The sequence below is a fragment of the Rhineura floridana genome, chromosome 8 (genome assembly GCF_030035675.1).
Source record: "Rhineura floridana isolate rRhiFlo1 chromosome 8, rRhiFlo1.hap2, whole genome shotgun sequence".
Lineage (NCBI taxonomy): Eukaryota > Metazoa > Chordata > Lepidosauria > Squamata > Rhineuridae > Rhineura > Rhineura floridana.
The window spans coordinates 36,376,794-36,401,744 of NC_084487.1; the positions used below are offsets into that span (position 1 = coordinate 36,376,794).

Sequence of the window (24,951 nt, forward strand, 5' to 3'; positions counted from 1 at the left end):
GTTGTTGTTTATTCAATTTATATCCCGCCCTTCCTCCCCAAGGACCTTACCTTGTTTTCAAGGTGGCCAAGAAGTGGTTGTGAGTGTGACCTTTCTTCCATTCTTCAGATTAGCTCTTCAGTGCTTTGCTGTCTGCAGTTGTCCCGGGTGCTGCACTTCAGTTAAAGCCCAGGGGAAGACATCATGAGATAACTCCTGCCATGGGGCTTTTTCAGACCAAGAAGCACAAGCAGCTGGGGAGGCTGCAGACTGCTGGAGAAATGTTTAATGGAAAGAAACACACCCACATTCTCTCTCTCTCCCTTCCTCCCTCTTTCTCACACACACAGTCACAAAACATATACACACACACCTTGGCCACTTTGCAATGATAAGGTAAACTCAAAACCCTGCCCCCATCAATATTCTAAAGAAAGTCTAAGGGCCCTGAGAATGACACAGAAAAATGGAAGCCTATTTTCAAGGAGATGAAAACTCCCAAGCAATTTGCAGAACAGATTTTGGTTCAGCGCTTCTTAGAGCTGATCTAGACAACAGTGGCTAGTGCAGCCTTTCCCAACTAGTGGGCCACCAGATGTTGTTGGACCACAATCCCCATCTTTCCTGACCATTGGCAATGCTGGCTAAGGCTGATGGGAGTTGTGGTCCAACAACATCTGGTGGCCCACTAGTTGGGAAAGGCTGGGCTAGCGTGTTGTGGCGGAGTCACCCTCATGACACTGGTGTTGCTGCAGCTTACCTCAACAGGGCTGAGGCAAGGCTGGGGCAAGACTGATGCCATGTAGTAGCACTGGATTGGCTCTATAAGAGCATCTGTGCAGCCCTGGCCTTGCCATCCCTCTGCCCTGCCCCATCCCTGTCCAGGCAAGCTGCAGTGATGCTGGAATCGGAGGGTGGCTTTGGCCCAACATACCAGCTGCTACTGGAACTAGACATTCAGTGCCAGGTCTGGGAACCCAGGTTGCCACTGCAGAGCTACAAAAGAGGGGCAGGAGGCAGAATATGCCATGGAGAAGTTGTGGGTGGGAAATGCCGAGCTTAACTTCTCTGCACCCACTGCTTACCCCTTGCACCTCCCTCTCCACAGTACCTACTCCCCACAGTGTTGAAAACATACTTGCAAGGCAGGGAAGCAGCTAGGGGAGGAGTTGTGAGGAAAAGCCATAGACAGAAGAAGGTTTCTTGCCACTTAGCTGCAAATTCCACCCTCTTCATGTCACGGGCAGCTGTTTGGCCACACTTGGATCTGCCACTGAATACCTGGTATGGCCATCACAAAACTTAAATTTCCAAAGTTCTTTGGTGCACAGCTAAACCAATTTCCACCCACTTTCAGTGGGTAGACAACATTAGTATTATTTTCCCACCCCGTTGGATTAAAGAACATAAGAAGAGCCTGCCGGAACAGGCCAATGGCCTATCTAGTCCAGTATCCTGTTCTCACAGTGGCCAGCCAGATGCCTATGGGAAGCCCCCAAACAGGACCTGAGTGCAACAGCACTCTCCCCTCCTGCGGTTTCCAGAAACTGGTATTCAGAAACATACTGCCTCTTTTATTAATTAATCCAGAGCACAAGGATATGAACCCAGACTATAAGGCCCTGACCATTTTACAAGTGGCACATCATGTCTATCCTGCATTTGGACGGTAGCAGCTACGCTCTGGAACTCCCTGCTCATTAATATTAGGCAGGTAGTGCCTGTGCTGTATTTTTTTCGGCTCCTGTTAAAAACTTTTTTGTTTAGGCCAGCCTACCCAGGCATGTAATTATAATGTGCGATTTTAACATGGAATTTGTTCTGTATAATTGCTTTAACACCGATGTTTCTTTTGTTTTGATAAATTTTATGTCGACTGTGTTTTTAATGTTTGATTTTATTGGCATTTGTCATGATTGCTTTATATTGTTGTCTTATGTAAACCACTCAGTTTTTCGTCAATTAATTAGTGTATACATTTTGTCAAATAAATAAAAATGAACAAACAAGTGTGCAAATGTGATGAAACAATTGTTACTCACTGCACATAGTGAATTCAAAGTAGTGTAAGATGGCTGATAATTCTTTACACTTTTCTTTGTAGGGAACTCTTAGGGCCTTTGGGGTCTGTTGTTCAAGGGATGTTTGGCTATGACGACTCATGCCATGTATGCCGAAAAGGAGAGAATAATTAGGAATGTAGACAGCATGCCCCTTTTGAGAAATGTCTGTTTTGAACATTGGCACCCTTCCAACAAACTCGTAATCGCTTCACCACAAAAAACTGCTACACAGATAGATGCAGCAACAGGAAAGGGAAGAAAATCCCTAAAATACAGAAGTTGGTGATGTAATGTGGATTTGATTCATAGCTGACTGCTGTTCTCAAGAGTCACCTTCAAGCAAAGGAGTGTGTTCCCCTCCCCCCACTGGCAGATGATTTACTACTTGACAGATAGCTCACCAAAGCCCTTTGGTTGGAATCAGATGGCTTGTCTGATCCTAGCTGATACACATCCATTTTCTCATTCCTTTACTCTGGAGAGAACGAAATAAGGCTGACTGAGCACAGTGCATTTAACAAATGCTTTGTCGAGTTACAGGAGTTCAGGTATTAAAAATTTATTTCCACCAAGGCTGAAGGAGCATTTAAAAAAAAAAAGATGAAAAGGGTGATTTATGGACAGGGAATTTCTCCCTGCTTCATAAAACAATCATATCCTTCAGCTGCGCATTTGTCAAACACTACTTAAAAAATAAATAAATCACCAGCACCATTTTGGATCCTTTCTTGTCCTTCTGTTTATGATGCTCATTCTGAATCCAGAAAGTGGGGTTTGCATGCAAGGCAATTGAATCATCTAGCTTATTGCACATGCAATTGCTTGTCTTTGGTGAGACTGTTTGCATAGCTACTAGGGGATGGGGAGCGTTGAGAATGCTGTTGGAGCTTAAAGTATGGTAACAGTTAAAGGGGAGCATTTTTTAAATGGAGCTAATGACACTTTTATGTGGATATTATCTGCTCTTTTAACAACTCCAAGGGGCCAACAGAAGGCGTCACTTCTGCACCATCTCTCCCCATTTCCCTGTTTCACTCCCTTCTTCCTCCCACCAATTAGAATACCTTTTTATGCAGGAGGTAGGGGAAGAGGATGGATCATGGGGGATAAGTAGACTAGAGTAAAGGGAAGATGCCTTTATCTTTTTCCTGTACCAGAGATCTGTAAAAGCAGAGTTGGGGAATCTGTGGCCCTTCAGGGATGAAGAATCTTGCTGGACTACCACCCCCGTAATCCCTGACTATTGGCCATGCTCGTTGGAGCTGTTGGGAGTTTGAGTTCAACTGCCTCTGGAATGCCAGAGGGTCCCCACTCCTGGTACATGGGCACATTGTTCAGACACTGTGGCAAACTGGAAGGCTAGCTACAGTGATTGGGAGGATTTTGATGTCCAAACTGACAAACCTATTAGTTATGGCCATCGCTCTATCTCCAGAGGCTGCTGCACCATAGAGATTGGAGTAAAGTTATGAAGCTGAATATTTAGAGAATGAAATCAAGAAGCAGACAAGCTGATGGAGAACCTGTGGCCCTCCAGATCATGGAAAGCTGCCTTATACTGAGTCAGACCCACTGGTCCATCTAGCTGAGTATTGTCTACACTGACTGGCAGTGACTCTCCAAGGTTTCAGACAGCATTCTCTCCCAGCCCTACCTGGAGTTGCTAAGGATTGAACTTGGAACCTTCTGCATGCAAGTCAGATGCTCTACCACTGGGCTATGGCTCTTTCACTAAAGATGTTCTTGAATGAACAGCTCTTAACCATGTGTAAGGATTACAGTAAAGCAAAACCAAGGTTCTCTCACTTCTAGATAGTCTGAAGGAAGGGAGTTTTTAAAAACAAACTCTGGAATCTGAGTAGTTAACTCATTTTGTTACTGCTTTACAATGAAGTCCAAGTTGTTCTGAAGTCAAGTTCTAAAGCAGCAGCAGAAGATCTGAGGGACCAGAGTCAGGAACATAGTCAAAGTCAACTGGATAGTTGGGTTCCAGAAAGCCACAGTACAGGTGTTTCATAATATGTAGCTAGTAATGAGGAGCAAGCTAGAAGCAACAGTTATATAAAACCGACCAGGACCCTGTTGACTCCTTAGATCACCTGGCCTGGCCTGGCTGATGAGCTGTAAACTCCCCTGTGGCTACTAGCTGGATGGTGCTGTAGTACAGCAACAATTGGGCAACACCACCTTCTGTTTGAAAGTTGCTCTGATGGCACAGAACAGACACGGCACACCTCCAGCCTGTCGGCCAACTGAGGCTCACTTGGGGTCTTCATTTGGCTTGTGAGGCTGTTTTCTCCAACGCCCACCTGCCCCAGACCTGATCTCATTTTGATTTTAAAACTGATTTGAAGATTCGAAACGAGAACTTCTTACATTGGCTGGTAATTCAAGAATTATTGTTACTCTCCATATCCTCCTTATCTGTTGTGGCCCTGCTGGAGAGGAAACTGTCTTATTTTAAAACTGGCTAATAGAGCTCAAGAGTGAGATTCCCGCCTTGCGTATCTGATGCTTTGCTGTTTCCATCTGAGGGCTATTATTTGCTTTCACAATTGGTTGTTAAATTTGTTGTGTGGGTTTGGGATCACTCCTTTGGTCATATCTGAATGTTTCCCCCTCTGTTTTGTTAAAGAAGTCAAAGGAAAGCACAGTTATTCTTTTGTCTGTGGTGAGAAAACACTTGAAGTGTTAATGCTGCTCTTCATATTCTCAGAAATGTTGGAAGTTTTGCAAGGTTTGTTTCATTGTTTTCACCGAAACACCAAACATGTTCGTTTGTTCTGCAAGATTAGAAGGCATACCTTTCTAAAAGCAGGTCCTGCAAAGCCTTATATGTTAATTTGAAAATTCATATGCTTCAATAGTCCCATGGACGTAACACACTAAAGCTTCATTCATTTTAGTTATGCTGTACATGTTTGTGCTCTGACATTCAGAGGTCTGCTACTGAACCAATTATATACCCAAATGTTTTACATAAAAGCTGCCTCTTGAGCCCTATTCATGCATCAGGAACTCCCTGGTGGAAGCAATCCTAGTGGGCTTGCATTTGGCACCAAATTTAAAAGGTGTCAACTGCAACATGGTTTCCCAAGGAACAATCAGGGGTGCAATTTAAGGCTCCGAAGTGTTCCTCGGCAACCACAACTTTACCTACCCCACACTTGACACTGTATGTCATATGGTGTGTGGCAGGTGGGCATGGGGAAATAGTCTTGTGACCAAATTAGGATCTTTGGTGGGCCTAATTTAGCCCATGAACTGGAGGTTCCCCATCCTTGCTTTCAAGGATGTGCTGCTTTTTAATGTGAGCAGAGAAACACCATTGCAATGCAGCAAAGTTGGAAATGATAGAATCTGATGGTTTTTCTGTGGTGTAGGCAGAATACAGCAAGCCATCTAAGGCATGTGGTATCGACTCTGTGCATGGGCGAGGATATAAATAAAGTCATTGTTTTATGTTCAAAACCTTTTGTCTTATAATTAAGTTGTTACCCATCAAGGCCAAGAACATTTCAGCTTCTTTTACCTTCACCTACATGCTTTTGTGTAGTTCTTTCTAATTTGGAAACCACTTAAAACATGGGTCAGCCATGAAATTATGTGCTCTCATGGGCTTCTCTTCACAGATAAACTATATTTGTGATGGAGAGTTATACAGTGAAAAAAATATTTTTAGGACTTTCTTTTCCTGACAAGATCCCATTACATGGCTTTCTTCAAAGCTTATGGAGACAGGGAAAATTGCTGCTTGCCATAAATCATAACAAAGTATAGTGATGTTTCCTTTATGCTATCCCTCATCCAAGCTGGGTCAAATGCCTCTCTCTCTCTCTCTCTCTCCTACTAGGTTAGCTCTAATGGCACCAGTTTTCTCTTATATAAGCAGAGCTGGTACAAGGCATTGCACTGAGGACAGTTCTGCTGCCTCCTCCTCTTGCCACTGCTTCTTTCTTATCTATTTATTTATTACATTTATATCTTACAAGGAGCTCAAGGTGGGGTACAAACATGGTTCTCCCCCTTTGGATTTTCTCCTCGCCTGTGAGGTAGGTAGGCTAGGCTGAGAGACAGTGACTGGCCCAAGGTCACCCAGTGAGCTTCATGGTTAAGCCAGGATTTGAACCCGGGTCTCCCAGGTCCCAGTCCAGCACTCCTACCATGACACCATCCCTTTCTGCGTAGTTTAAAATTGTTTTGCGACACTAGGGCTGGCATTCTTTCTCCTTGCTCTGAGAAAGGGGCTCCTTCCACAAAAGCTTATGCCATAATAAAGTCTTTAAGGTGCCACCAGATTTTTTGTTGTGGTGTTTAGAGTGTAAGGCTAGGACTAGGAAGACTTGGGTTCAAGTCGCTTATTGGGCAATCTTGGGCCAGTTACTATATTTCAGTCTAGCCTGCCTGGCAGGGTTGTTGATAGGATAAAAGAGGGCAGAGGAAGACCATGTATGGCACCTTGATCTTCTTGGAGGAATAGTGGGATAAGTAAAGGAATAAACCCCAAAGGACTCATGATATACATTGCATCTTTCTTGCACCCTGGCACTCATTACTGAATAAGATGTCTTTACATAGTCCAACAAACTTACATGATTAAAAATCTAATTAAATGGTTTCTACAAAAGGAAAATGGGCAGAGGAAGAAGATATTTGGTATCTGGACCCTGAGTAGATTCTCAAAATCACCTGCAGAATAATAATAATAATAATAATAATAATAATAATAATAATAATAATAATAATAATAATAATAATAATAATAATAATAAATACACTTCACAGGGGAGAATCCAGGGATGCAAGACCTTTTTTGTGCTGACTTCCATCCCAGTTCTGAATAAGCATGTGTACATGTGGACAGGCTTATTGCCAAGTAACAGTGCATCCAGTAGCATCCAGTGGGGCTGTGCAGGTGGGACTGCATCGCTGCTGGTTATCGAGCGGGAGAAGGGGGGGCAAGGCAGCAGGGAGCTGGGCAAGGTGTAGACGCAGTGGTGGAGCCAATCTGATGCTCCTTCCATGCCAAGCTCCCTGCTACCTTGCCCTTGCTTCTCTCGGTAACCAGCAGTGACACATAGTGTTGGGAAGCCAGGTGAGCAAAGCAGTCCCACCTGCACAGCTCTGCCAGCCACTACTGCTTGCAACCTTAAGCACAGTGGTGGAACACAAAAGCAGATGATGCTGTCTGGGTGCAGAAACTTCTCCCAAATGAGCTTCTAGGAGCAAGTCTTCTGTTTCGCCAGGATCTGTGCTGTTTAGGTACATTTTAAAATAGGAGACTTGTTGGCATTTATTTTTTTATAAAAACATGTTACTGTGAGCAAAGGATAGGATAAATAGGGGCAACGTGCTCACATAGTATCAGCATGGGATTAATATGTATCCTAGCACTAATCAAGAAGTGAGAGCTGCTGCCTCAAGGAAGATAAATTGAAAGCATGATCCAGACATATGGCGCTCTCTATTTTTCGTAATCACAATGGTAATAGAAATGGGCAAAAATTAGAGTTTTCCTTTTCACTGGGGGTATCCCGTGACTTAATTACTTGCCATCAAAGTGCCTTGAAATTCTTAAAGGAAGGTGTTAGATGAGTAGACAGGACTGTTAATACTGTTAGTAAACCCACTGATGTTTTGCTAATGAGATTCCCTTTCATGTATTATAACGTGGATAGGAGGACAGTGATCATGCTGTTTAGAATGCTAATCAGCTGTAGTGGAAGAGAAGTAAATATGATAAGAAAGTAAACTTTAAAATGGTTTGTATCTCCTTGGAGACAAAATCTGTTCCTAGGCTATGACCTTTAATAGTCCAATATTTAAGAACTGTGCATGATGGAAAAGTGTGTGTGTGGGGGGGGGGAAGGTGTATTAGGGATGGGGAGAAATTTGATTCATTTTGCATTTAAAGGGAACCTACCTAATGCTCACTTTCTGAAACAATACATGAACTGAAACACAGACATCTTTGTTACACTTTACACTTCCTTGAATTGTGCAATGCATTTCTCCAGTTAGTAATATATGCAAAAATGCATAGACTAGGGAAAGGTGTGCATAAAATATTAGTGAAAATAACATACAAAAATTCATTTTATTAGGGAGAATTGCTTTGCAAAAATGTGTATTAGGCAACATTGTATACCAAAAAGTGTGTGTCATGAGAAATTAGCACTAAAATGCTGATGAATTTTCATGACTGTTTTTTTTTCTTGCAAGCTGATGTTGAAATGTGAAAAACTGAAGATAGGACAAATGAGATACTGAGAGAAACTGAAACTGACAGATTAACCTATTCCCTACAGTGCATAAACTGACAGATGGTTCTACCTCTGGGCTATAGAGAGGCAGAGCCCAATGTTTTGCATGCTGAAGGTTCTAGGTTCAGCCTGGCATCTCCAGCAAAAAGGGCCACATGACAGGTGAGGAGACAGATCCCTGCCCAAGAGCCAGGAGAGCTGCTTCTAATCATAGAACATACATGGACTGGGCTAGATGGACAAAATAGTCTGATCTAAGGCAGCGTCCTAAGTTTCTATGAAATGGGGCAGTTGTTCAGAGAGGGGAAAGGCTGTGGTAGAACATTTGCTTTGCATGCAGAAGATCTCAGGTTCAATCCCCAGCTAGCAGAGGACCCTGTCCACAATCCTGGAGAATCTCTGATATTCAGTGTACTGAGCAAGATGGATCAATGGTGTGACTCAGTATCGGGCAGCTTCCTGTGTTCTTAGAGGTGTATACTTGTCTATTCAGGACTTCCAACATTTTCAGGCTGTAGCCCGAATCAGGCTGCCCTGCCCTGCTTAGAGATTTTCTCATGTATCTTAAAAAGCACATGCCACAAATTAGCCATTGCCCAGCAGAATACCCTATGCTTGCTGCACCATCTCCAAGCAGGAGGTTGAAATGTTATCCCTGCTTGGCCATACAGCGTGGCCATTTATGCAGAGATGCTTCCCTGCAGTTTGCCCACTTCCGTCTCTCAGGCCTTCAGAAGAACCCATTAATCTTCTGGAGCAGATCATTTTCTAGTAGCCAATGTTCTTTCAGTCTTCCCAGTTGCTTGTCTCAGCACAGTCCTGGCAAGGGGCTCTGCCTAGTGATCTTCCCAGTGCTCTCTAAAGAGGATAGGGAGAGCAATTGCATGAAAGCGTTTGGCTCTGCACTGGCCTGACTCTGCAAAATGGTGCCTTGGATGGCTGCCCAAATAAGGTGAGGGGCAATAATTCCGAAGGTCCAATTTTTCATGCATCAAACCTTGGCTAAAACCAAATCAAGCTTGGGCTTCTCCTTCCTCCATGACGATGAGCCAAGAAAGCCTGCTGCAAACTCTGTCTGAAAGAATGATAATAAATCTGAAAGCAAAGGCTTTGCAGACCCCTCTGGGAACTGTGCTGCCATTATAAAGCCAGTCACCTGATGTTGCCCCAGCTAGAACTTCTGTCTGTTAGCAAATCATGTGTGAGAGCATCCTGGCCTGTTGGGGGGGGGTAGGGTTTTTTAAAACCTTTACTGGTCACTATGGTCCTGATCTAGATCAGGAGGACCCTGTGCCTGCAATTTGCATTGTGGGGCGGAGGAGGACTCCTACTGAAGCAAATGTTAGTTTTCCCCAGTGTAAATTGCAGGCAAGGGTCCCCAGTCTGGATTTAGAAACACAGTGGAGAGTAAAAGTTTAAAGCTCCCCTAAGTCCTCATCTGGATTGTTCCCATTCTGCACTGGCAACTGTGTAAAAACAATGACAATGACAACATTCTGTACTTAAGTGTACATTAGCAATGCATCATGTAGTTTGGCTTGTGATTTTTCCAGTAATTTAACAGCCTTTAATGGCCAGCTCTTAGCTGAACTTCATTTTTAAAATCCATTTAGATTTAGCTGAATTCTTCAGCAGTGTTCCTAAGGATTGTTTCTGCTAAGACTCCTATTAAAGCCTTACTCCAATAAATTTGCTAAAATGTTTTTTTTATATATTTTAGTACCCTTTGCTTTTACTCTATTTGTATAGATTATTTTTTAAATGTTAGGAGATGGTTGAATTGAATGCATTATTTTCATTTTCATCCAACTAATTTCACACATAAAGCAGCCTATTTTTATTACAGGGTCATCTAAAAATGACACTGTGTGAGCCTGTAGGCTCTCAGCTTTATTCATTTTAATCAGTAGGCTAGTCAAGTTAACTTGTGGTTGATTAATTGGTGAGGACATAATATTAGTTGCTGCTTGATTTTTTTAAATAGGGTCTAAATTTGAAGGTTGTTTTATACTGTGCTGTCACAAGATATCTAATAATGGAGTGGAAAAGAGAAGGGCACCCTGGCAAATAAAAAGAGGCAAACCGCAAAATGATCTGAAAAAATGCTATTTGGGACAGTGAAATTTGATCCAAAAGGCCAATATGTTTCACTGTGAATCTTCATCAATGGAAGCTAGTAGCTGGAAATTAGCTTTTACTAGGAAATCTCCTACTAAAGGCAATTTCTTTTTAAAGAGAATTCTTTATTTCCTCTTTTTTTTTTCACTCAGTCCCCTTCCTCTTAAAATTTAACACCACACATCTATAGATCTATAAGGTTTGATTCTTATGCTCATTGTTGGTCTGGTAGAGGTGAACACTGAGTGCTCTTTTCATACAGGAAGCTTTGTGGCGAGATCTGAATTTACTACGTCAGAGTGTGATCTGAAAATGAAAGCCCCCTGGATGTGTGACAGATCTTAGATCTTACCAGGTGGCTTTGTGTTTTTGCAAGATTAGATCATGCCTATGAAAATATGGGAGGGGAAGTGTCAAAGCGACGGTGATACTTCCACTACAGCAAATGGTAATGCGGCTCAGCATTCAGGGGCACTTGCTGCCAGTGGACGCTCATTCATTAGGGCAAACGGGGCACTGCTCCCAACAACCTCTGTCTGCCCTCAGCCAGCTACACCTGCCTCTTTATAACCAGTCCGGGAGTGGTGATGGGGGGTGGTACTGGCTATCAGCTTCTTAGTCTGGGTATTGCCTACGTAGAACTGAACAGAGAGGAGGATGGAAACAAATTTAGAATGAGTTGCCTCTCCCTATCGTTACCTCTGGTTCCACCTAGTATATGGGCTTCCTGCCTTCTGACCCAGCAGTCCCAATGGGCACCAGCCACCACTACTTGCTGCAATCAACTTTTAAAACTTCTGGAACAGAGGAGACCCATAACAGAGCAGGGATCTGAGGGCGGACTTTGAAGAAGTTGCAGGATACAAGGGTGACAAGATTAGCCAACACAACATACTAAGGAAGAGCTGCCACCAAGATATTCAGTGTCCAATGATCTCTCCCTTGGAGGTTAGAGTTTTGTGGGTATGCGAGGATAGCTGAAAGCACGACAAAAACACCCATGTCTGTTCTAGCTCTGCCTTGTATCTCACTCCATAAGCTTGATCCTTTGGTGCCATTTCAGCTCCTGTGCTGCAAGCAGAGCCTGTGCTGCAAGCAGAGGTTTATGCGGCTTTACTTCAATCTGATTCTACCCTATATCTATTAAAATTATATTCCACGTCACAATTCCAGGAAGTTAAGGTGGTTTGCATCCCTCTAAACAATGAAAATAAAATACACACTGAAACAATTCTTTGTTTGTTTTAACAGCAGCCTTCAAAAAAGTGGTTGCTTTCAGTCAAGGAATAAAAGCTATACGTGATTCTCAAATTAATAGCAAAATCAGGTTAAACCCTGGGTACAAAAGCAGGCTTTAGCCTAACAGCTGAAGTTATCCAGTTGGGTGCTCAGCAAGCATCCCTGGGGAGACCATCTCGGAGTCAGACAGAACCATGACAAAAAAGGCTATTTTCCTAGGCACTGTCTTCCTGAACTCTGGCAACAGGGAAACCCAGAGTTTATCAGTTTTCTTAAACTATGGGCAGGTTCATGTAGGATAGGGAGCCTCTGGCCCTCCAGATGTTAGCAGGACTACATTTCCCATCATCCCTGATTTTCAGCTATGCTGGCTGGGGCTGATGGGAGTTGCAGTCCACAAATCTGAGGGTACCAGGTTGGGGAAGGCTACTATCAGTGAAGAAGTTAAGGGGAAGGACTGTAGGTCAGTGGTAGAGCATCTGCCTTGCATGTAGAAGGCACCAGTTCAATCCCTGCATCCCCTGGTAGGGTTTGGAGAGACACCTGTCTGAAACCCTGGAGAGCTGCTGCCAGTCAGTGTAGACAATACTGAGCTAGATGGACCAATGGTTCAATATGGGATAAGGCGGCTTCCTATATTTGTATAAGAGAATCACAGCATGGAACTAAGAGAACTGCTTCCAATTCCAGTGGTGTGCCCTGTCAAAGAACCTTTAAAACCAAAGAATATTCATTTCCTACAACCCCACAAATCACAGTTGTATGATTACATGCCAAAGGTTTGTACAGTTTCATTGCTATTGAATTGCATCTCCCAAACCACTAATGTTTTTTTTTTTAAATGTCAAAACTTGGCATACAGCAGCAAAGTCAAGATTAGTTCCCAAGTAAGGCAGATAGTGAAATAGCTACAGTGAGCAGGGCTTGATTATAAGTGGTGGGAAGAGCAGGTTCTGTACCTGTTACTGCTGGAGGCAGGGAGCTAAGATGCATTCACTTTGCATGCAAGTAGTGATCGGAGCCTATTCACGTGCCATTGACAAATGCAAAGTTGAATTTATTCTAAAAAGAAGCAATGCAGCTTTTCTCATCTCATGTGAGAGTTTGACTGTCCATTCTTCCTCTGCAGGCTGAAGGTAGATTGAGGCAACCACATTGTAGGCTGTATAGTGAATGTCCAACTTGAAAAAGACTGCTATGTAAGAGAATGACATTATATGAAACCTCTAATCCTCACCACACCCATAGGAAGGACAGCTTATAGCAGCATGGTTAGGATTGAAAATTCTGCATATAACTGGCTCCGTATGGTGACATTTTTATTTGCCACCATATGGCTTCTTCTTGTTGTTGTTATTGAACATCAACCTTGGTTTACTTTCAGTTCCAGTTGGGGGGAAAAAAGAGAGACTGGGGGATCTTTTCCCCAACCTTCCTCTGAGCAGAGAATTTGTTTTTCTGCTGAACCCATTTTCAAAGGGGTGGCTTGGAAGTTATCTGGATTCAGATGGAGTATTGTTTCTTTTATTTCTGATGTTCAGAGGAGAGTGCCGCTACTTCTGTAATCCATGGCATCTGGCACACACAAGAGGGAGGTATCAGCAGCCTTGCAATTTGTTGTACAAAAAAAACCTTTAGGGGAAAAACCCTCATGGTGAATTCCAAAACAGCCCAGTGCAGATTGAGCATGCTCAGTGGCCATGACATGCTGACACTATTGGGAGTGCGGTGGTAACTAGAAAATGGTAAAGAAGAGGGAGCAGAATGGAGAGTCTTGAACAGGAGCATCTGCAATGCAGCATTTTTTTCTCTAGTGCCACCTGTTTAAAACTATTTTATTTTCTTGATCTCACAGCATCAGAGACTTCTTCCTTGAGAGAACCTTTCTGGATTAATTTTTCCACTTTAGAATCCCTGAACATTTGGCAAGGAACATTTGGCATTGCCAGGGACTTGGGAGGGGGTCTGTTCTAACTAAAAATTCTTTGTATCTGGAGATGACGGGAAGATGAGTAATGGATAAGTTTTCAGGGAAGTTTGCCTGGCACTACTGATTCTTCCAAGTAAGGCTGGTGTCGGGAGCCTGCAACATCAGGCACCTGCTGAGGTCTACATCTCGATGGCGGCCAATTGTTGACCTCTTGGTCCACCTGCTTCTGCTTGTTCACCTGCTTTCTCCGAGCAGGTGAGCGCTAATGAGAGATGCATAGGAAGGTGCCTTATACCAAGTCCATTTAGCTCAGTGTTGACATCAACACTGATTGGCAGTGGCTCTCCAAGGTTTCAGGCAGGGGACATTCCCATCTCCTACCTGGAGATACCAGGGGCCAGTGGAGACTGACTGCTCCAAAGTTTTAGTCTGAACTTTCAAGGAGCTGTCCAAGCTGCTCTACTGACATCGGAGCCATCAGTCTCCTCATGGACTTGGGACATGCTGCATGCAAAAGAAGTGCCCTCTGCCGCTGAGCTAATAGCCTTTCCCCATAACAAGAAGGAACAGCAACCTTCTGTTGTCATGCCCTCTCTCTGCACTTGATGGTGTGGGTGTGGTCTCCAGAGTGAGGCCAAGTAATTGGGGAGCAGTGACAGTACTGAGGAGTGGGACCTACTCAGGGAGGCCCCCCCAAAAAAGCATTGTGCTCAAGGGACCCACAGTACCTGCATCCAGCAGTACTGTCAAGAACCCCCAGCGTATCCCAGAACATGGTTTGTAAAGCATTGCACTACGCCTTGGGTTGATTGCTGCACTTCAGTTTGTGCTTTGCTGTTAGGGTGGTCAGGTATGCATTGCCAAAGCAGAGGACAAAAGAGGACACCAATTTATGTAAAATGTGCAAATTTAGGTAGAATTACTATAATTTAAACAGAAATGCAAATAGGGAAGACACCAGATGACTTGTATGCCTGCTCAGTCTGCTGGCCAAGTGCTGCTAATTGTTCATGGGCAACTTCAAGGCCTGGTTCTTTTCCTTTAAACTAGACTTGGAGTGGATAGCCTTTCAAACAGAGGAATGTCTTCTGTAAGGCAGGATACATGGCCAACCTATTTGCTGTAGTGTGTGTGTGTGTGTGCACACTAGGGTTGCCAGGTTCATGGCCTGAGACTGACCCTGTATTTTAGGAGAAGGGAAAGTCAGCCAAGTGCAGGTGTTCTTCCAACACTGCAATGGGAAAAACCACAAGGTGGAATTCTCCCTCCCCCCTGCACCACTTTTAAAGATACAGAAGACCTCTTGGTTGCCAGACCCAGTAGGCTAGTTTCTGCACCCCCCCCTCTTTCCTCCGTCCAGCCAAGCATGATGCATTATTAGAGTTAACGACATATTCCAGCCCTGCAAAAATACTTGCAATATAGGGAGGGGGCATGTGGCCTAGGGAGAGTTCTGAGGGCCAGAAAGAGGCCTGGAGGACCTCATTCACCCCCCGCCCCCAGTCCTGAGGTTCCCCACCTCTGGTCTAGATTTTCTTCCCCTATAAAAAACCTTGCTTGAACCAAACTCTTGTAGATATTAAAGTATGGTTGCTTTGCATTTATGTCTTGCAATAAGTACCCAGAGCAGCTTACAAAAAAAGAACGAATAGGTAAAGTTGATTTGTAAATTCACAAACATTAGCTTTTGTTGTTGTTTTTTAACCAAACATAACACTGTCCCATTCTTGTAATAACAATATGCATATGTATATGTATGTAAGGATATGAGTGTAGGGTTAAAAACTGCTAACACAGTCCCCCCTCTTCCAGTTTGATTCCTGAGAAGCCCTGACATGTCAGAAGTGACTTGCAGTTTCATTTTGACTGCACATCTGTTTGAAATAGCGAAGTGCTGTGAGTCAGGATGCAGCTGCAGCAGCAATCTTTTTGCATTCTACCCACACTTCTGGACTGATGCCTTTAAAATTATAGGTCACCAGTGCAGTTCCTCTCTTTAAAACCCTCCTTCTCTTCTCTTTTTGAGTGAGCTATGTGTGTTCTGTTTAAATAGCTGTTCAGAGCATGTAGGCCACAAAATGAGATTAAGAAATAAAGGAAGATTACAGCAAAAGGCCTAATTTCCCGCCCAATGTAGGGTGCTGAGATTGGATCCCACAAAATGCAAATAGTAACCAAGGACTGATTCTGCTATGAAAACGCTATTTGTGCAATTCTGTACTTTTCCAATCAGAAGTAACCTCCACTGAGTTCACTGCAGCTTACCTCTAAGTATGTATGTATAAGAGTTCATCCTTTTTGTGTCTTGAAACTGGGATCCTGGACCCAAGTCAAATCTTCTTAGCTACCTTTCACATTCTAAGCCTAGCAAGGCCTGTTTTAGTTTCAGTTTTTTTACAGTGCCGAACATTGTAGAATCTTAATAACTGTGAACCACTAAGCTGAACCATCCTACCGTTGTGGCCTGTCATGTTAATGGAAAAAGCCTACTCTGTTTTTGCAGCTCCAGAAAGGCCTTTGTAGCTCATAGGCTGTGTTTGGCTTGTAAGGTCAGTTGTTTTGCAGTCCAGAGCTGGAGACAACGATTCTGGTCTCAGGAAAACCAAAACTGTTGCTTGTGTACGCTATGTGGAGATCACGAAATGCAGCTTAGTGTTTAGAGCAACCTTCCCCACCGGGCTTTTTGGGATGACAACTCCCGTCCTCTCTGACCATTAGCCACTGTGGCTGGTGCTAATGGGAGTTGTAGTCCAAAACATAGAGATGGAACCAGATTGGGGAAAGCTGGTGAAGAATATGCAATGAGGATGGAAACACCCAGGTTTAAAGCCAGACTCAACCTTGAAGCTCATTGGGTAACCTGAGGCCAGCCATGCTTTCTCTCTCTCTCTGCCTGACCTACCTGTCAGGGCTTTTGTGAAGATAAAATGGGGGAAACAGGGAGAACTCTGTTCACCACCCCAAGCTCTTTGGAGGAAAGGTGGGGTAAAAATGTAATAAAAAATAACCTGGAGCTTTCTGATGAGCACACACATCAAGGAGAAATTGTATGTTTAGTTTTAGTGTATCACCCCAGAAGCATCGAAGTTTAGAGCAATATAGACCTTGGGAGTTTCCTAGGATCCTGCTTAATGTACAGCCACATGATCCCTGATAGATGGGTATGTAACCTCTGCTGAAATATCTCCTCAAACCCTCCCAGTGTTCCAGGTATTCTCTTATCATGTATCCTAATAGCTCCTCCAAGGGTAAGCTCAGAGGTGGTGACTTGCCCATGGCTACTCTTGTGAAATAAAAATAAAATAAATCTTTATACAGCCCCCCCCGCTACTTCTGAGGATTAAAATACCCAGATAATAATTCTGAAAGAAACCCATTTCAACATTTTGACTTCTGGTACTTAGATTTCTGTGGTTCCCTCTGGCTAAGAAATAACATGGTGCTAGTAAGAAGCAATATAGAACTAGCCTGCAGTGAATGAAAGGGAGAAATTATGGGGGGAGGGGGAAAGAGGAAGGGGAATGCTCTCTATGCATCATACTAACCAATATACCAGCAACTGAGGCCACATCTGCACCATACATTTAAAGCAGTATTACTCCACTTTCACAGGCATGGCTTCTTCCCAAAGACTCCTGGGAATTGTAGTTTGTTAAGGATGTTGAGAGTTGTTAGGAGATCCCTGTTCCTTTCACAGAACTACAGTTCCCAGAGTTCCCTGGGAAGAAGGATAGATAGTTACACCACTTCGGGAATTGTAGCTGCGTGAGGGGAAAAGGGGTCTTCTCTCAGCACCTTTAACAAATGACAGTTTCCAGGATTCCTTGGAGGAAGCTATGATTGCTAAAATGGTATAATAGTGCTTTTAATGTATGGTGTGGATGTGTCATGACAGAAAACCTAGGACATACAATTTATGTTTCAGCTTGATTCCTAAGAAGTGGAAGGGCCAAATAATTTAATCCCTGTGGCCTTAAAAATGCAATGATGTCAATATTCTTCTTCTTCTTTTTACTTACAAGGTACACCAATAATTTGAATGGGCAGCTCAAAAAAGATTTTACAATCTTTAACATAAAAGATGTGAGCTTAGTGGAAGATACACCTGTGGAAATACTGCAACAGAAGCACACATCAAATGTTTATCTTTTTACGTATAAGGTTCTTGATCTTGATTTTAAATGAAAACAAACTGCAATCTGCTAGACAGACATTTAATAAAAAATTCCTAACATGCGTAGTTTCCAGACAGAGGATAAATAGAGAGAGGCTGAAGTCTTAGGCTTAATGTAACACACCTCAAAGCTTGGCCAGCCGCAAAATAATAGGGCTTAATGAATCACAGGGGAAGATGAAGTTGCTTTGTGGAGGAAAGCTATGTGTCAGGGCTGGTGGTGGTTTAGAGGCAAGCATGTAATCAAAACAGTGAAGAGCAATTCAAGAAATTCAGCCTGTGCCTGAGAGATGAATTGTTCAAACTATGAATAGTTCTGGGCTACAATTAGGAGTGATGCACGGCTAGGCAGAATAGCTGGGATAGCACAGACCTGGGTCACCTCATCCCTGCTGAAATGGGAACTGTAGTACCATCCTCTGGCCATCAGCAATGGTGGTGCTGTAGCACACAGTCTGTGAGAGTAAAATGTAGTTTGAAAGAGGGATTACTGCTTCTGGTGGATACCATGATTTCATATTTAGTTACTGTAAACCGCCCAGAGAGCTTTGGCTATGGGGCGGTATACAAATACAATAAATAAATAAATAAATAAATAAATATTTGCCTTGGGTAGATAGGTTTTGCAGGGTTTTTTATCGTTTTAAAAGCCTGTAAATTGTTTGAGCAAAGGGAACATTGGGATAAAAGAGATGGTATGTGGACACAATGGAAAGCAAAATAAACTTTGTCCAGTACTCTTAAAACTATTAACCAGCATCATTAGATTTTGATCCAATACTTACTAGGAGCTACTTTCATTAAGATCACTAATAAGAGTAGCGTTGATCTGAATGACTTCTACTTTTCATTATCACCTGCTATTTCTTTACTGATTATGTTCTTAATGCTGCACTGCAGGATTTATATTCTCCTTCAAACAGGGTGCAAATGGGCATCTTCAGCATAGATATAATCAACAAGTGAATCATATACATCGGTTTTAAGCAGTAAGATATTACGGTATTTTGTCACTGTGTTTTGCATCTGTGTAATTAAAAATTAAATATTAAAGTTTCTTTAGAAAAGTAAGATGAGATGCAGTTTAATTTAAGCAAATTCTTGACATTTGTTTACATTTATGATACAAACAAGGAATACTTAGGACAGGATAAACAATGCAAATAAAACATTACCAAGTAGAGTAAAAAAGCCAGTAGTTCGTGGGTTCAACTAATCACATAAAGTCCTGGAAAATGTGAACATGTGCTGTGTTTCAATGGGTTTCCAAAGGGAAATGTAAGAACCTGGCATTCTAAAGGTCAAACTATTGTTTCTGTACTTATGTTGGTAGAAACTGTAATTCTGCTCTTTGCTCAGGGATCTTTTCATTGTATTCTTCTGTTGTCTGATCTGCCAAAAGACTTTAGACAAGCTTATTGCTTCAATGTACCTGACACTCTGAGATTTCACGAGATAGAAAGCAGCAGTGCTTTTTTCCTGTTCTTCAGAGCCCTATAATTTGCTAGGCCGGGGATGGAGAACCTGTGGCCTTTCAGATGTTGTTAGACTCCAGCCCCAGTCACCATGCCCAATGGACAGAGATGATGGGAACTGGAGTCCAACAACACCTGCAGGGTCCCAGTTTCCCTGTCCTTATTCTAGGCATTTGTTTTGGGGAAGTGACTTTCTTTAGGTAAGATGAAAGGTCAAGTCTGTTCCTCCTTTAGTCACTTGCTGCCCTAGGTATCACATTCCCTCTTTTCATGGAAGGGGAGGGAATAGTTATGGGGAAGGCTTATTAGGTGTGGAAGATGAAAGGGGTGGGGATGTGCTTGGCCAGAGGTGTGGGGAGGAATAGAGTGAGCAAATTAAGGCTAGGCTCTCACTTAGCACAAGGCAGCTGGCATTGTTTAAAGCAACAGTCAACTTTCCTGTGCAATTTTGGCCTTGTTGGCACCAGTGGAGGTCGAACCCAGATCTCTCCAGAAAGGAATTTAAGTGTACTGAAATCCTCATAGGCATAGCACTGAGAATGGGTCATGTATTGTTCTGCTTAGGTTTAATTTCATTCATATAATTTCTAGGGATACAATTTAAAAAATCAAGACTCTATGATTCACTTTGGACTTCACACCAAACTACATGTTGTCCATCATTGGAACCCACACATCTATTTGAACTTCGAAATATACAGCAGGCAAAACAAGGTTTAGATGTGCTTGTCTGCCTCTGTTTCCATGCTCTTAGTGTTCAGCGTCAGAACTTTACTCCCATCTCTATAGTGCAGCAATCTCTAGAAATACAGCAACAGCTGTAGCTAACAGGCTTGTCACCCTGGACATCAAAACCATCCCACAAACTAGGGTTTTCAAACCTTGATTTCAGATTCTGGTTTGCTGACCAATCACTGTGGCTAACCTTCCTTAACCATAGTTTACCATTGTGACTGAACTGAGCTTGTGCAGGGACCCTGTGGCATTCCAGTGGTTGTAGAACTCAAACTCCCATCGCCCTCAGCCAGCATGACCAATGGTCAGAGATTATGGGAGTCATAGTCCGTCAACATATGGAGTGCCACAGGTTCCCCGATCACTACTATATATTTTTAAGGCTAAAAAATAAATGCAAGTCTTGACTTAGCCAAGCTGTCAAAGACTTGATCTCTTGCATGCAAGAAGCTCCGCTTCAAACCTGTAGCTCAGCTTTATTAAAATCTTTTGCCAAAAGTGTTTGAAGAAAAGCCAACTTAATACCACAGGTAGATCAGGCTACCAAGTAGCAGGAGGGCAAATCAAACTTTACGATAGAAATCCTACCAATTAGTGAGTGGGCATGTCAATATAACATCACTGGGTGTTATCTTGAAGCAGGCAAAAGGGATGAGAGGCTCTTTAGGAAGTTGCTTTGTTATTGTTACAGCACCACTTGTCAGACAAATAAGCGAAATGTTATACAGTACTATGCTATATAACATTTACAAGCTAGTCCAACGTTGCAGTTGCTAAGGAGCACATTTCTTGGTATCTCTTAACATCTATCCTTGTCTAATTTATTTATTAATTACATTTCTACCCCGCCTTTCTTTTCATGATTGAAACCCAAGGCGGCTTACATATGGTTCCCAGGCGGTCTCCTGTCCAGGCACTGACCACAACTGACCCTGTGGTGCTGGCCTCATGTGCCTTCAGACCATAGCCTGGGACCAACACTTGCTTACCCTTTAGCTACTTTGACTGTGAGTATGGCAGGGTGGTTTGAGGAAGGGCCGTAGCTCAATAGTAGAGCATCTGCTTTGCATGCAGAAGGTCCCAGGTTCAATCCCCAGCATCTCCAGGTAGGGTTGGGAGAGACTCCTGACTCAAATCCTGGAGAGCTGCTGCCAGTCAGTGTAGACAGTACTGAGCTAGATGGACCTGTGGGTCTGACTCAGTATAAGGCAGCTTCTTATGTTGCTATGTGGAAAGATCCCACGTGATTCAGAATGCAGGCTTCTAAACTGCACAGAGAACCTCCACGAGTACAGGACGCTCCTTGTTTCAGAAGTTTGCCATCTATCTTACAGAGGGCAATGGGGATGGCAATGGGGGGGGGCTGAGCTAGTGTGCTCATTGTCACTTTCCCCCTCATGTTAAATCAAGAAGTGGAGTGCCTGAATAAGGCTAGACCTATTTGAACATAAATACATAGATAAGTGTAAGTGATCTTCAAAATTCCTGTGCTTAAAGGGCCAAAGGACAACATCAGGAACTTACTACTTTGAAGAAGGTATTCATTAGACATAGGTAAAGGTTTCTGAGCATAAAAAGTGATTGTTCTTATTCACATGATGCAGGTTTCTCAGACTAACAACTCATATACATTAAAGTACAGATAGGCACTTGGGTTTAGTGAGACGGTTATAGAAGTTGCTGCTGGTTATGAGTAAACTACTGGCTTTTCCATTCATTTATTTAAAGCCCCGCCTGGAAATGTGGAAGTGCCATCTCGTCTCTTTTTACTACACTCTTGTGATGTTGCCAAGAATGAAGGTCAGGTTTTGCTTATTTCTTGTTTTGATTTATATGAGCTGGTTTAGATATAACACCAAGCCATGGTTTGGTGTTAAATTAATGATGTGTTTCATTCCTCCGACCCTGGATTGAGGCAAGTCATAGGTTGTTGTTTACCTGTTGTATCAGAATAGGTAAAGTATGGTTTTTGTTTGCCCTGCAAACCAGGATAGAAAACCAGGATGTAATCCTCACTTAGTGGTCCCTCTGAACTGTAAACTGTGGTTTGCCTCAAACCAGAAGTATAGAGCAGAATTGCTGTGCACAAAAGAGAGGGGGTGAAAGATTTTCTGAAACCACCTCCTGGTCTGTTGTAATTCTCCGTAGCCCCCACTTTGATTGGCTTAATGACAATGACGACATGGAATTATGGTGAAGTCTGTTAGAATGAGGGCAATCCTTCATGCCTTCACTCTGGAGCCTGTCAACAGGGGAAGGGGGAGTGACACCTACCTGGAGGCAGCTGGGACTTCCAGAAGCATAACTGCATCTGCTAGTAAGTTGTCACCAACTTTGCGTTGTATTCCACTAAATCCAACTCAGAGTAGACCCACTGAAACTAATGAACCTTAGTCATAACTTCAATAGGTCTACTCTTAATAGGACTAGGATTGAATACCACCTTTCTGTGTGTGCTGCTATACCTGAAACCACCAAAGCATTCCCCATCCGACTTTGCAGCATGCAAAAAGGACATTGACGTTGAAGAAGGCATTTCACTTCAGCTCTATCTTAAAATACTAATTAACGCTTGGGAGGTCAAATCTGGTCTAGACTAAAGATGGAATGCAATGTTTTCTTGCAGAACACCTTTTTGTTCCCAGTACCTGTATATGTCATGCTGAAGATTAATGATTGCCACCCTGTATGTGTTTAACATTCAACATTTTAAGCAATTGCTCCATTGAGCTGTTTGATGAAAAATCCTCAGAAGTTAATTAAAATTACAGCCCACGGTAATATCCAATACTTTAAATTGTGAAGGAAAATCAAATCATTTAGTGTGTTTGTTTACTAGAGCCGTTCGAGATACCACCAAGCTGTGGAGCCTTTCTCTGCTTAGAGGGGAAAGCAGCAGGTTCCTTCAGTAGATAATTAACTTTTTTATGTTTTAATTTGGATTAGGAGAGAGACATTTCTCTTCGTTTCACGACAAAAAAGATGTATGTTCTGTTTCACCTCTGCGGAGATGTTTTGCAGTTTTCATAAAGATTTTCATGTGATAACCATTTAAAATGACCCAATTTGTTTATGTAATTGTTTCTGTGGCATATTTTAGAGAGCTGGTGCTAACCTTTAAAGCCCTTTAAAGGTCAGGGTCTGAATGTCTGAAGAACTATCTCTTCCTCCCACAGGAGCCTGCCCAGTCATTAATGTTCATAATCAGGGCCTTCAAGACTGGCTCAAGATATTTTGTTGCCTGAGACAGAGCAGCAAATGGCACTCCTGCTCCCAGTCAAAGAGCATAGTACTATACACCAACCAAGTGATTTTGGTACCTGGGGCTAACCTCCCCCGGTAGTTAGTTAAGTGTGTAAATAAATAAATAAAGGGTTGTAATCCAGTGCTAGTCATACTCAGAGTAGATCCACTTAAATCAATGGACATGGCTAACTTAGGGGTAGAAATAGTTCAGGGGGCAGAGCTGGTCTCTCAATTATGCTGATAGAGCTGCTCTGCTTCTCAGCTTTTCCAGTGCTGCAGCCTGATGGAATATTTGCTTTTTGGTGACAGCTAAGGGAGAGGGAGAGGAAATGGTGGCTATTATCTAAGCAGATCCAGTGGATTAGCCCTGGTTTTCTTCCCTTCCTCTGCAGCAGCCTGATGGAATGGCTGCTGCCATGTGATCGTTTCCTATCTTTTCTGCAGACTTGGGCAGATCACACTTTCTTGAAACTCGGTATCTTCTTTGTAAAATGGGGATGATCAGTAGTGGTTGGTGGCCATTGGGACTGGTAGAGCAAAAGGCAGGGAGGCCAACAATAGGTGGAGCCAACTCTACTTTTGCCCTCCATCCTCCTCTCTGCTGAATTCTACAATGGCAACATTGAGACAATGGAGGAGGGAGCTGACAGGCAGTGCCATCCCCTGGACTGGATGAAAGTAAGAAGGCAGGCAGGAGCTGGCTGAGGGCAGACCGAGGGGAGTGGGGCTGTGCCCCATTTGCCCTGATGGACCAGCCTCCACTGGGAATGATGCTCAACACTTTGTTAGGAGATTTAAGAAGCTAGAGCTAGTAAAATGCCATTAAAAGATCTGTAAAACCAAAACCAGCTCAACTTCTATTCAGTTTTAATCTGTGGTGTTGTGGAGGGGGAGCATATCTTCAGGACTTTTTGAAGAGCAAGAGTGATGGCATCATCTGCCACGGGGAACAGGGCAGGGGATGGGTTCTCCTTGCTCTGGCAAGTGAATGAAATAATAATAAGTTGTTTGTGTTTTCCAGTTGTGGCAGAGTAGCATAGATAGATGTCTAAGAAGGAGGAATAAAATCAAACAGAAGCTGCTTCCTTTTTTCCTACTTCACACTAGCACTTTCACAGGTAACAACATTTCTTTGCAAGATGGTTTGTGTTTCTAATTGAAAGCTAAAGCTTGCATTTCAGCTGTCTGAAGGTCTTTTGTCAAAACTCAGTGTGTTTGCAAGTTGAATTTATTCTACAAGAATCAATTTCCATGATAGCTGATCCTAATAAATTTGCAATTATGTTATTTACTGTTTCTCTTTGGGGAGTATATATGAATTGACACAATAGTTGCCTGCATTTTTGAATTCTCCTTGGGAATGAAGCATTGGGGATTGTCATGATGAACACTTTAAAATTTACCACTTTACCACTGGTTTTGATGCGACGATGTGGTGTGTGTGTGTAATTTGTGACATTGACAATGTATTAAGAAGTGGTTTAAGCAAAAATAAATATTTTTTATGTAGCTGTAGCTCAGTGGTATTGAAGGGCTGTAGCTCAGTGGCAGAGCATCTGCCTTGCATGCAGAAGGTCTGAAGTTCAATCCCTGGTAGCTCCAGGTTGGGCACTGAGAGGCTCCTGCCTGAAATCCTGGAGAGCCACTGCCAGTCAGTGTAGATCACTGTTCTTCAGCTGTAGGCCCCCAGATATTCTTGGACTACAACTCCCATCATCCCCAGCCAGCT

At 42.9% G+C, this 24,951-nt stretch overlaps 1 protein-coding gene across 7 annotated transcripts in view; it reads left to right on the forward strand.

The window, feature by feature from the left end:
* The window catches only part of CHST11 (carbohydrate sulfotransferase 11), a 275,311-nt gene that overhangs the window by 73,064 nt on the left and 177,296 nt on the right, over nt 1–24,951 (forward strand). For 2 of the 7 annotated variants that reach the window (XR_009764383.1, XM_061638900.1), the window contains exon 2: nt 24,244–24,340. The exons of 4 other annotated variants lie outside the window; for them this stretch is intronic. Coding sequence is in view for 2 of the 3 variants with exons in the window: in XM_061638900.1 (XP_061494884.1) it covers nt 24,244–24,340 (97 nt within the window). In the remaining variant the exon portion in view is untranslated. Of the gene's footprint in view, nt 1–21,755; nt 21,777–24,243; nt 24,341–24,951 lie in introns of those variants that run through there. One more of the 7 variants, XM_061638902.1, reaches the window with a different exon arrangement.